Raw genomic sequence first — 13,969 nt, forward strand, 5'->3', positions numbered from 1 at the left:
TTAAGGAGGCTTCACAAAATGATATTAAAAATTTAAAAAAATAAGCAAACAACAACAAAAATAAATGCAATAAAGAAGCGATTGGGAAGCCAACGAAGCTTTCGCTTAAAACATTTTTATGTGCATTCATATATAGGGTTTCAAATGATTTTTGCAGCCCAAAAAAAAGTGGGATAAAAATGCAATAAAGTAGAGAAAAAGTGTCGAAGCCAGGCATATATATTTAGCTCGCTCTCTCTGCCTTTCTGCATGTACATATGTATATAACACCTGTTTGAGTCTCTCTAATCAGCTTGAAAGAAACGGCTTTCAACGGTCTGTATTTACACAAGACACAAAAAATATACAACAAAAATTAAAACAAATATGTGTAGGTAAATAGTAAGCCAGGTCTTGGAAAACTTAACAATCCCGCAACTGTTCGACAGCTAAATATATACCCAAAATGATCGTTAAAGAAGAAATACAAAAAAACAAAAGGTCTGACTATGAAGTTGGGTTTATTTCCATGTGAAATTCTTGAGGAAATGATCGCCGCCTCAAAGACGCTGGAAAACTTGTCAGCATGTGACCATATCCAATGTAGACTATATTTTCTCACAACGATCTATATAAATTCATTTAAAATTGCATCCCAAGAGCTACCAAAAATCACTCAAAACCCAAAAACATTTCATCTAAAATCTGCTTCAAAAAAAATTCCCCCACTGGTTTACAATTGACTTTTTTGGTGTCTTTGAAATTTGAATATTTTATGTTGGCATTTTCTATTTCTCTTCACGTTTGCTTACTTTTCCTTGGTTTTCTTTCCCCCCTAAAAATCCACCTGCCTGTGCTGTGTGCCTGTCTATTTTCAATTTCTTTTGACCCAACTAAAAATTGACGGTTGCCATAGCCATTGACAGACTGCCGAAAGATGAAGCTCATGATGATGATGATGATAATAATGTCGTTGTCGTAGCTGATGGCTTCTTGTTTGTACATGACCAACATATAGACATAAATATGCGTAAATAGACAAGCTCCTCAGCAGATCTCTCTCTCTCTCTTTGGAATGTAACTTAGAGAAACGAACTCAAAAGAAAGTGCAAATATTGACAAGAGTCTCCCCAACTTGCAGGTGGAACCAAAAGTGGAACAGTGTTTCCGTCTGTTTCCCGTCCTGCGACATATGCAAAACAAATTGATTCGTAACCCTACAGAATGTCTGTAGCTGTATGTGCATACGCTTTTTGTTGTGACTGTTGTAAGTGCTTGTGACATTTGCCGTAATCATTTTTGTTACGCTTCGCTGCGACTCTCCAGACGAACTTTGGATGTAGAGCGGTAATTTTTTTGTTTTTGAATGCCTATTAGGCGATCGCTAAAGGTTTGAATTTTATGAAATTTTTAAGCCATTTTAGATACAATTTTTAAGCCACTTTTAGACACCATCTTTAACCCATTTTCAGAGCCAATAACAACCTATTTTTAAACAACATTTCAAGCCACTTTAAGACACAATTTTTAATCTCTTCAAACACAATTTTAGGCTCTTGTCAAAAAAAATGTTCAACTCACTTTTATACACACTTTTCAACCCAATTTTAAGCTATTTTGAAAGCAATTTTTTTTGAACACTTTCTGTACATTATCTAGGGGCAGAGTCTCGCACACAATTATCACATCAACTTCACTTTTACACTTTGAACTTTTGCTTTTTTTAGCAGCACCTCAGCACACCTCATGTGTTGCTTGTTTTATTATGTGTAGTTGTTGCTGTGTGGTTTTTGTAGTTGTTTTTTTTTTGTTTAAATGAAAATTATTCAGAGCGTAAAGTTACGCTTTTCCATTATAAGCGGGGGCCATTTGAAGCATGATAAAAACATTTTTTGTCTGCTTTTTTTGAAGAATATCGAAAGGGAGTTGAGACTGTTGCAAAATGGAAACGGCAGAGTGACAGAGTCGTGGCAGAGAAATATAGAGTTCCTCGAAACTATCAGCTCTATTGCATACACTTTCCAATAAATAAAACAAAAATTATAAATATATTACTTAACACAGAAAATGTGGCACAGACTTGGTACAGATCGTGAGGTTTCCTTTACACTAGAACTTATATTTAAGATTCTTTTTTTCTTAGACATTTTAGCCGCTTTGATGAGCTGTTGACATATTGTATTTAATACGGGACTGCACTCAAAGTTTTACCTCAAAAAATACACACACGAAAAAGCAAGGCAAAAGCCGAAAGGCAACCCAAAATTTGACATGACAATTTCCGTTTGTTGAATTCAATCTTCGGTTCTTTGAGTGGATTACTTTTTTTTTTGGTGTTGAATTTTTCCTTAGAGTGATTCATTTTCAGTACGAAAAACAATTACGTGAATGGAAAATAGTTGGCCAGGGGTTAGGTGTATGTTAATTTGCATTCAAATAACACTTGTGTTTGCGCAAATGTTTTATAATGTATAGGGGGAAATATATACTTTGTTTATCTGTAAATATTATTGACTTAAGGGCGCCGTGCTGACCTTGAAGGTGAGAGACCAGCCGAGTGTCGGTTGTGAGAGGCTCATCTGTAACCTTCATTTTTGTGGCTATTTATGGACAGACACACCCCAGCTACAGCTCGGGAGTCACTCAACCGTAACGCCGTAACGCGAATTGGATCGGAAATCGGATTTTTGTCTGTTACTTTACACGAGTATTTGCTGTACCTCTCTTGCCACTACTCCTCTCTTCTATCCCTTGTGTTTGAGTTCAGATGTTCAGCTGCTTTTGAGCTTAAATTGCACTCGACACGATTGTGTTTGTCGGTGGCGCATTTTGTGCCATTGTTTTCACAGGTAAATAGAGTTGCTCAATAATGGCAAACAATATGTTGGGACAGTGGGTACCGCTAATAATCTTTATATATTTTTAGGGAAAATGTGTAAGTTTTTGAGTTTTTATCGTTCAAAGTATTGGAAGTGTGATTATTCATTAACTTTTTGTTAATTTTTGGAACGTCATTGAAAGAAATCTTTGAAGCTTTTCATTCTTTATTCATTAAGGTAGGTTTTGGAGCAGGTTCTGATTTAACTTTTCGGCACATTTTAAAGATAATTTTGCTAACTTTATTTGTTGTTTACTGTAGTAGATTCCTCTTCCAAAGTTGAAATTATAATTTCAACATGTAAATGTCGTTAAATAGTATTTTGTCATACTCTCATTTATGGCAATACAATTATGGCAGTGCGCACTGTACCCTTCGCTCAGTCTTAGAACATTTAACACCATTGTCTCGTTGTCTCTCGACTCTCCACTGTACTTTTTCTTGTACCAACCAAAGTTCTTATCGCTTTGCCCGCTAATTATGCAAATTCCATGTGCATTTCAAATTCCGATTTAAAAACTACGATAATGCGACTTTTTTGAGTACACGTATGTCTCGGATACACTGTATGGCGTACACGCATGCCTCAGAGACACTGTATCTTACACTTGGGGTGCAATCGGTCCGAGTATCTGAGAGATCGACGCACGTTTTGAACTTAAACTTTGACTTGGAATCGCTCGTGCGCGGCAAATGTAATTTCTGCTATCGGCCGAAAGCCCGTCTCCCAATTTCAGAGTATCTGTTAGATACTCGTAGAGAATTTTGTGGGTTAGATGTTTTCGTTGCCGATCCGTAAACGCGACTGATGTCTGGTGCGATTGAGTGACAAACTGCTGCCAGTCGCGTTTATTTTTTTTTTCGCTGCCATTTCGCGTTTCGCTCTGCGGTTTATTTTACTTGAATTTTTTTCAGTTTCTGTTCAGTTTTTTTCGCTATTGCTTCCTTCTCTGTTTTGGGTTTGTTCTGTTGCCGCATGTGTTGTAGTTGTTGTTGTTGTTGTATCTGTGTATCTGGTATGTACTTTAGCCATTGTGTACTCAGTTCACGATGAGCCGCCGACTGCCGACTGCCCTAGCCGAGGCAACAGTTCGAATACTACAACAAAATTATCATTATTATTGCTGTCGTCGACAAAGTTCTGGCAAAAATGGCAAAATGATGAAGATTGAATGATTGTTAAAGTGCACTAACATACAGCTGGAATATTGGCTGCGATTGCTAAGGGCAGAGAATGACTCTTTTTTGCAACATATCATGGTTAGAGCTAAGCTATTGGCTGAAGTAGCGGAAACATGAATCTCTATAGCTGATTTGAAGAGTGTTTAGCCAGAGGAAGTTGCCCAAAAGATCACTTTATCTACTGAAACTCTATATCTTAGACGAAAATCACATTCCTCAGATGAAATGCACAGCCACACAAATCTCCCACTTCCCTTGCTTCTTATTTCTCTTAGTTGTCATATTTTATCGTAAGTACTCAAATTTTGGGAACCTGGATCAGCTGGGAAGACTACCTGACAACCATCACTTGGGGTTTACTCGGCTTTGGGCTTTATGATCAGCTTTTGGCATATGGAACTCTCGGGTTTTGGCTTTGGGTTCCCCTCGGCTTTAGGCTTGGAGCTCTGGGGGCTTTGGGCTCTGGGTTCTCCGGTTGCTCTACGCCTTGTGTTTACTTTAGTTTCCAATTTCAGCAGTCGGAAGCATCGCACTGTAGCGTAGACAGTTGTTTAATTTATAAGTTAACAGCTTGCAGCTAAAAGCTTGAGCTTCAGCTGCTCAGCTGAATCACAAAATTCAGCAGAAAACATAACTAAATAAATAAATAAAAAATTATAAAAGATTACAGAAAATATTAACAGCTGAGCCTTTCGGGGGAGTAACTTTAAACTGAAGCAGGGCATATTCCAGAACTGGAGCTCTGTATTCCCTGATGTAGCTGGGAAAATTTAATTAAAATTAATCACAAAATCGAAGCGAAACCAAAGCAGATGCCACAACAAGTGATAGAAAGAGGTGGAGAGAAGGGTCAGTGGCTGGGAATGGGTAGGGGTGAATGCATAATTAAACAATACGCCCCCGAATTACAGAGGGACTCCGACACAGATACAGATACTATGGATAAAGAAACAACAATGAGCAAAAAGGAAAACACTTGAAAAGAAAAGACAGACAGAGGGAGGCACAGGCCATTTTCGATAATTGAAAATAATAATTAAAATTCTCTGATTGAAACGCATTGTAGGAATATGGTGATAGAGGGGGGGCTGGGGCCACTCGATTGACGTCCACAATTCGATTGAAAGACGGCCATAAAATGAGGCAGAAGGAGGAGAAGGAGGAGCAGAAGGAGGAGGAGGAGCAGCAACAACAGTCGAGGAGCAGCAGTCGGAGGGGCATCCATAATACAATTTTGTATCTTTTAGTATGCAAAACTTGTCGCCTTGAGCTGCTCTGGTCTCTGCTCCGTCTCTGCTTCACTCTCATGCCTCTATCCCTCTTCTCTCTTCTTTGGCTTTGCTTTTCCTTCTTTTTCTTTTGGGTCATAGAGCCCGTTAGCCGTATTTGTCCATCAGAAGTCATCATGGAATTGGTTGTCATTCACTTTGCGCTCTTTCCATAGAATTTATAACCCCTTAGACGACAGCCAGCCCCTTCCCACTGCCCACTGCCCCTGACCGTGCGTGATTTCTTCAATTAATTGTTGTCTCCGACTGCACAGGGAACTTTTGAAGCACATTGCACAATGTTCTCTCAGTGCTTTAGCAGAGTTCCCATCATTGTAAGAGTTTATACCCCTAATTGGAGGACCCATGAAGAACCTGTTGGTCTATCTGTCTATTGTGTCTTTAGCAACAAAGTCAAGGAAATGTTGTGCATAATTCTAACTGAAACAATGACAATTGTCTAGGCAATCCGAGGTACGGTACGGGCCAGTGGTTGAGTAATATGAAAAATTGCACAAGAAATATGGAAAATTGTTGACAAGTTGAAGAGTTTTTTGTTGGCCCTTCAAAGAGAGAACAAAGAACTGTAATGTAAATTTGCTTAATGGATGAATTGATGGGGAATTGTATATATTGAAGAGTTGCTTTGAATGAGTAGTTCAGAGCCGAGATGGAGATGTAGCAAAAAGAGTCAAAGGTGTAGACTGTGGGTTGAAGGGAAAACGGAAATTAAACGCTAAGTTTTAGTGCGAGTTGTTGTTTTCTAAATTCATTTTTTAGAAACACATTTAGGTAACAAAATAAGTGAAACCATTAAGATAAGCAAGATAAGCTTAACTTTGACTTGTGAGAAATAGCTTAAAGCAGTCCAAAGGCTGCACATAAAATGTATCTTTAACATTTATCAACGTAGCTTAAACTACAACTAAAAGCTAAAAGCATCTTCGGATAGCACTTTAACAGAAAGTTGAAACTAATTTAAGAGCTAATTCAATTTCTATAAATAGTTAGCCGTAAAAGTATAAACTGGTTTTATCTTGGAGAGTAACTATAAGAGAACTAAAGGCACTAACTAAAGCGATCAAACCTCAAGAAGTATCTCCAAAATCAACCAAAGACTACTCAATTTGAAGAGATTTTCGGCACATCTTTCTTTTATTTGGAAACTTTTCCTTTTCGATGTTTGTATATCTTTCTTCATGCCATGCCATTTTGGCTCACAAATCTAGCAATTATTCACATATTTCAATTACCGTTCGTCAAGCGTAAGAAATGTGTGTGCTGTGGTGTGGTGTGGTGCCACACATGACAAACCGCAGCTGCAACTGGCAGTGCAACTGCAACATCAGCCACGAAGCATGCCCATGCCGGATGATTGCAACACAGAATGCAACGCACTTTCAACACGCAGGCCACGGTAATTTCTCCAATTTCAGTCGATGGCATGGAATTTCACGCACTCGATCGTACACGCAACCTGCAGCTAGAATCTCGGCGGATATGAGTAGATACAGATACAAATGAGAGCTACAGCTGCTGCTCAGAGTGAGATTGCCAAAAGCAAAACAAAATGCAAACAAAAACACTGAACAGCTGACTGCCCCGAGACTCCGATTATATAAACAGAAATCTAAGTTAAGCTAAAAAGTTAATTATAATGGAAATGAAACTGAAAACTGGTTAAGGCCGACACAAGATCTCTGAGTAGCTGAGAAACTGAGCTACCGAGACACTGCGAGAAAGAGAGTTACCGGCAGAGGGAGAGAATGACTCAACTGCACTTCTGAGATTTTATTTTTTACTTATTTTTCGCTGCCTTTTGTTTTCGTGACTTTTTTAAATTTATTTATTGGGAAGAAGTGTTTTGCATATTGTTTACGAAGATGTTCGCTTGTTCGTTTTTCTTTTTTTTTTTTCCTGCCATTTTTTTTGTCATATTTGCTGTGTTTACTTTTTGGCAATCGAATGACAAAAAACGAACTACAAAAAAAAAAGAGCGCCTCAATCGAATGGGTTGTTGGCTGCTGCTGCTTTGGCATAGCAAATTAATGTTTTATGGCATTTATTTTGGGCCTCAATCGAAATTGGCTTACGTATGTACATACATATGTACATATGAACACGTCTGTATCTAGGTAAATATGTATTTATGTGCATACAAATGTACATATGTATCCACATACATACATATGTTTGCAGGCCACATATTTTGGTGTAGCTTTGTGCGGTTGATTAACCAAAGCCATTAACTCAATTTTCGGGAATTCATTTTTAAATTTATTATTAACTTATTTCTGAGGCATGTGCAACATTTTCCAAATTCTTCGTTGGATTTTTAATATTTTCCATATTTTCAACAGGCAAAACATACAATTTAGATAATATTTAGCACTTAAATTTGGACACTTGCTGTAATTTTTTTTTTTTTTCGAAAAAATGTATAGAACGTCCAATAACTTTTTGGGATATTTTTTAATATTTTTAAACGCTAGCGCTACACACAAAATTAAACGAATATTCTCCAAGTTCTTCATTAGTTTTTAAAAATTTTTCAACACTTTTAGCAGCAAAATAAAACCGACTAGAAGAGCATTTAGCACTTAAATTTGTGCACTCTTGCTAAGTTTTCCAAAGTTTGTTTTAACAAACTGTATATCAATTTTAATTGTCTACAAACTGCACTAAAAGTATTTCATTTGTTACCAAACACACGCAGACCCACATCGGACATTATTTCAGTTGGCAATTTGCGGCTAATTCACTCTATTACAAAATCAAACGATGATTAAGTACAAGCCACCACATAAAAGTTTATATAAACAAACAGAGAGCGTGGAGGGACAATCAACAGTTTATCAATAAATAAATATCTCTGGGCAACATCTGGGGGCACTGGGCAAACGGTTTTCAATTAAGGCAGCGCTGCTTCGCGTAGAATTTAATTTAAAGAATTTCATTTATCGAAGTTGAGCAACGCACCAACGCGGAAGATACGACAGAAACTCAGATACACTTCGATCGTGCCGCGAATGCTGAATGTACGAGTGACAACTTACAGTACGAGTATCTATTGGATACTTGTGCTCGGGGAGTATGACTATTGCCAGGCAAACGGCGCGAACGACTAGCAAGCAGGCGAAGCAAAGCAGATGACGACCGATCGACGATCAACCGGCTGACTGAGTGGCGACTGAAATGCCAGCCCCCCGCTAGATATCCGACGCTTCTCCATCCCCTTCGATCAATTGCGTTGCACTTTAGGTTGAGTTTCGTTTGCTGCTGGCAGTGCTGCTGCAGCAGCGACGTTTACCGGCTTGCTTTGCTCTCTCTCTCTCTCTATCACTGCCACGCGCTCGCTCGCTCTCTTGCTGTTACGCTCTTTCAGCTCGTGCTCTCTCTGTGCAAACAGCTGTTTTGGACACTTGTGGCTTGCGGCTGTGGGTTGGGTATATCCAAAGGCAATTAGCCACGCTCGTTGCCGTTGCCATTGCCTCTTGACGTTTGTTTACTTATGTTTGCTCATCATCAGATGACAGAGAATGTTGCCGCGCTCGCTCTCACTCTCTTTTGCTCGCGCTCTCTCTCCACACACCTCTCTCTCTCTCTGTCTTTCTGCCGCTTTCGTGCCGGGTTGACTCAGCGCTTTTTGGCGTGCTATCGCAGCGGATACGGAATATGATTGGCATAGAGTTACATACGTTTACCCCTAGGTTGCCAAGGCATGGAGGTTGTTGATTGAATTCTGATATGTATGCGACTGGGGACTGGGGCTTGTAAACATAACGCAAGATGGACATTTTTGTGCCATGTCTCATATACACGGATTTGTAATTAGTCTTAACTCAGTTTTTACCGTGTAGCTATTTTGTTTAATAATAATTCTTTTGAAATATTACTTAATGTCTTTCAAAATATTATCTGATGGGATATTAATTTCCAGAATTTTTAATACAAATTTGTATGATATTTTTACAACCTTGGATAAGTTGTGAATTATAATTTCGAGCTTGGAAGTTTTTATTTATGAAAATACATCTTGTATCATCGTCAAATAATTTCCCAATGTCTTTCAACCTAATTTAATTGTATGGTATTATTTTATAAGTAAAAACCTGTATTTTTACGAGTAAATACAATTACATTTTTTTGTATATCATCCTATTTAATGTTTCTTTTTAATAATATCCATATTTTATGTGCTATTTAAATGTACCTCAACTCATTAAAACTCTCTTAAAAACTTGATAAATTAAATGTTGTTATATTATTGAATAAATGTTGCATATTCTCTGTAACTTAAAATATTTGTCAAATAAAAATACCATTGACTTAAAATGTAATAGTACTTTTTGTATAGTCTTAACTCGAATCTCATTGCAGAAATCATTGAACACTTTGCTCCAGACTCCATCAGCAGTCTTTGGGGCTTTACGACAGCTCTCCTATCATGGCCCAACCCATTCCAAGTTTCAACAGCTCCGCTGCTCTCTATATATTTTTTTCTAGCACATTTAATGCCAAAGCTAAGTCAAAGCTGTGTGTGTGTACACACTTGACAAGATCGCCACGACCTAAAAGGTTTCGAGACGCGAGCAATTAGCATCAAAGCTAGAAAAAAACACGAGCATCTGTGGCTGGTGAAGTGTATCTTGCAGAGTGTATCTTGAAGCTAAACGAGCGTTCACGTTGGAGCAGGCAGCGCGAAAATCAATTGGAATGGGGGAAGACTCCGGTTCGAGCTGAGGAAAAACATAGAAAAGCGCTTTGTTTGCACAGACACACAGACTCGACAGAGACCCGCAGAACGTTTCATAATTGAATCGAAAAGTGTGCTAATGTGACCAGTAGAAAACTTAAATTGCAAACATGAAAATGCATTTTGAGATGTAAAGATACCGCCGGCATTCCTCTGGGGGGTATCTAAAATTGATGCGACGCTGTCAGCGCCTGACAATTCAGCAAATGAACAAAACAATTAATATGAAAGGCTAACAGGCAAAGAAATAAAATTTGTGGCCATATAAAAATACAGAATAAGTGCTGCTGCACATAGATCTACTTGCATTTTGCACGCAGCTCATTAATTTAAGCAAAAGAGAGACAGGCACAGGAGGCCGTCTATGGCAGAAAGAGATGCAAAGATGCCTGACGATCGAATCGAATCGTATCGGATCCAAGTCAAGCCAAAAGGGCATGCTAAAAGGCGGACAGCAACAAAGACGAAGACATACGAAAGGCAAAAGCAGCCAAAAGTATTTAGAATTTCTGGCATTTTGTCAAGTGTCGCCAAAACATTTCGCACAACACGCAATGGCAGCGGGGAACAAGAAAGAGAGAGAGAGAGAGATGGAGGCAGCGGGAGATAGAGAGTGAGTGAGATATTTATATGGGCAAGTCCGAGGCAACAGACTCCCTGCACTTGTTGCATTTTGTGTGAAATTTGTGTGGCATTTGAAAATGTTTGGCATTTGTTTTTGGGTGATGATGCTACACAGTAAATACGAGTACATAAATTTTGCCAAGAAAAGGCTAAAGCAACTTTGTTATGATGCTTGATAAACAGGGGAAAAACTGGAGATGAGGGCAGAGAAAGTGACTAAAGGAATAAATATATGTATATGTACATATGTATGTATAGATAATTTTCGCATGCAATTTTCTTAGGAAAAGTTTATTTGAATGGAGCATGAAAACATCTTCATATTTTTGATTGTTGATAGGGCTGCTTGTCATATCTTTATTTACACTTTTGAACAGCTTCTTTGCAACACTTTGGCTGCAGCCAGCAATTAATTTTGTTGCCAATCAAAAATCAGAGACAATGTCCCGACGAAGCATACACTCTACGGCTCATTGAACGTTGGACACCTTAGCTCGAATTTTGTCACATTATTTTGTTGAAATTGCAAATTATTGAATTAACAAACAGAAAAACGAACTCTGAACAGATGAAAGGAGAGAGCAGAGAGGCACAGAGAGAACAGTTGGTAGCGCCTTAGAGCCAAATGTGATTCTCAACCGACTCGCGTAATGCACGAGTGAGTGACAATTTTTCGTTAATTTACCATAAAATTTCTGTGTGTTACGTATTTTTAATTTTGTGATTTATTTTCGTCATGCGTACACGAATACACTTTGACGCAATCGAACACATAGCAACAACACAAAAACAAGGCAACAAAAACGAGAGGCACAAATTAGAAATGATTTTTGTGCCTGCCTTTGCCGCTGCGGCACTTGTAGACAATTGAAACAGAAGGAAAGCAATTATGGCTGTCCCTGAGAGGAAGCGAAAGGAAAGAGAATGAATGGGTAAAGGTAAAGAAAGAAAAGGGAAACAGAAAGGAGACATAAAGGGGGAAATTACAGCACAACAATCGATGGCAGACAACTGCGTCCCAATCGTCCCTTGAGGTGAATGCGAGCGATGCCCCTTAACATTTCCGCTGCATTCGAGCAATGCCAAGAACAACAACAAGAAAATGCCATAGCCCACACACACACACACACATAACACACAAGGACACGCACATGTCAAAGCGGAAACGGAAACGCAGTGCATAAGTGCTGCACCTCCTCCTGATGGACATCCTCTGTGCCTTGGCAAAAAGGCACAATAACGATTTTCCGATTTGAATTCCATGCGGAAAATGTGTACAAAGGGGAAGTGCCATCCGCGCCCTGACTACCTGGAATGGCAGGGCAGTCGTCGGTTTTTGCAGTCAAAGATTTGCCTTTGAGCAGGTTGCAAATCTTTAGGGATGGGCAAGGAAAAATGTGCATATTTTTATACCCGGTACTCGAAGAGTAAAGAGGGTATATTGTATTTGTGCGGATAACGGTTGTATGTAACGCACAGAAGGAAACGTTTCCGACCCCATAAAGTATATATATTCTTGATCAGCATCAATAGCCGAGTCGATTGAGCCATGTCTGTCTGTCCGTCTGTCCGTCCGTCCGTCCGTCCGTCCGTCCGTCTGTCCGTCTTGTTTGTCGGCTAGTTCTCAGAGACTATAAGAGCTAGAGCCACCAAATTTTTGCACCAGACTGCTGTATGCTCACACTGAAACCAGTGTATTTCAAAAATGAGACCCGCCCCTTTCCGCCTCCGCAAAAGGGCGAAAACATCCCAAATCTACAATTTTGAAGATAACAGAAAGGCGCCAAGTAACTAAAATGAATTGCGGTTTCATAGCATCCAGATATTGACACAGTGAAAAAAAACATGGAAACCAGTTACCTTCTGCTCACTTCTGTTCGCCTGGTACTTTGTCTGAAAATTTTCCTGTTTCCTGTTTCCTGGCCGAAAACAGGAAAATTCCTGGCCGAAAACAGGAAAATTTTCAGACAAAGTACCAGGCGAACAGAAGTCAGCAGAAGGTAACTGGTTTCCATGTTTTTCACTGTGTCAAAATCTGGATGCTATGAAACCGCAATTCATTTTAGTTACTTGGCGACTGAAAAAGTTGCAGATGGAGTACTGAGTGCCGGGTATAAAAGTTGTGACGCGTAAGAAGCGTCTCACACGTCCCTTCTCGTTCTATATAAAAATAGCCAGGGTTCATTTAAATATTTCTTAATTCGAGTTTTGCACTGGAAAACGGGTATAAAACGAAGTTAATCCTTATGGTTTTAAAAGCTAATTTTGCACAAGAAAGAAGTGCCACTAGATTGAGATAATGCAAGGAGAATCTTTATAAAAATTATGCCTTGGCTTTCTTTTAAATATTTTTAAAGTATTTCCTAGTCTTTTCCGCATTTTAAATCCTTTTTTTTATGCATCTTCTTCTACGGGTTCTGTTTCCGTGTTCTTTCTTTTCAGCACATATCCTAATCGATTTATTGGCTACACACAAAACCTAACTAATGCTGCAGGAACGACTGTCGGCAACAGTCTGTATCCCTCCCTTCCACACTTTCTTCCTGTCAGCATTGGGGCATTATTCATTTTCATTGCCTCATTCGCCAGAGCCAGTTCTCTCTTTTTTTCTGTGTGTGTTTCTGTTTTGTGTAATCAAATACAGACACCAACTGCGGCTGCTGCTGCAAGTTTATGATTAAGCCCAAAAGGCGCTCCCATATAGACTGTTGTAGAGGAGGAGAGACCCGGCTCCACACAGACATTTATGGCGGAGAGACAAGCAATCAGCCCACACACATACGCAGAAGGGACTGACTGATAGATATACAGTCAGATGGACAGACAGACATTCAGACGAGACTTAGCTGTGACGGCAGCAAATATGCCCCAAAAGTGTTCTAAAGAGGAACTTACCATTTCGGTTCTCACTGTCCGCGGGCTTCATTTGGATGGGATGGTGCATCTGTTAAGAGAAAACATAAGAGACAGAGAATGAACAAGAGCAAGGGAAAGTGGCAATAAGTAAGGGATATATAGCAAGGAGAAGTGAAATATTGTAAGCAATAAGTTGGAAAAAGTATGAACGGGTTTCGATATAGAAAGGGGGATTTGGCTTATGGGTATGGTTTACCCTCTATGTAGTCAACAAATTGCAGGTATATGATAAAGGGATTCATTGGAGACAAAATGGGATAAATCCTATTAATGAAATGGGGAGTGAATTTTGTAAGAGATTTTAGCTGCAAGTTGGGAGTTCATTCTGGATAGGGCTATTTCATGATTAATATAAATATTTATAAA

General features: G+C 39.0%; 1 protein-coding gene across 5 annotated transcripts in view; it reads right to left on the reverse strand.

Annotated features, from left to right (window-relative positions):
* Positions 1 to 13,969, reverse strand: part of LOC117900901 (CUGBP Elav-like family member 1) — a 56,928-nt gene that overhangs the window by 28,016 nt on the left and 14,943 nt on the right. For all 5 annotated transcript variants that reach the window (XM_034811453.1, XM_034811452.1, XM_034811455.1 and 2 more), the window contains one exon: positions 13,583 to 13,631. In XM_034811453.1, coding sequence (XP_034667344.1) covers positions 13,583 to 13,631 — 49 coding nt within the window. The remainder of the gene's footprint in view (positions 1 to 13,582; positions 13,632 to 13,969) is intronic.

Source organism: Drosophila subobscura, chromosome U (assembly GCF_008121235.1).
Source record: "Drosophila subobscura isolate 14011-0131.10 chromosome U, UCBerk_Dsub_1.0, whole genome shotgun sequence".
NCBI lineage: Eukaryota > Metazoa > Arthropoda > Insecta > Diptera > Drosophilidae > Drosophila > Drosophila subobscura.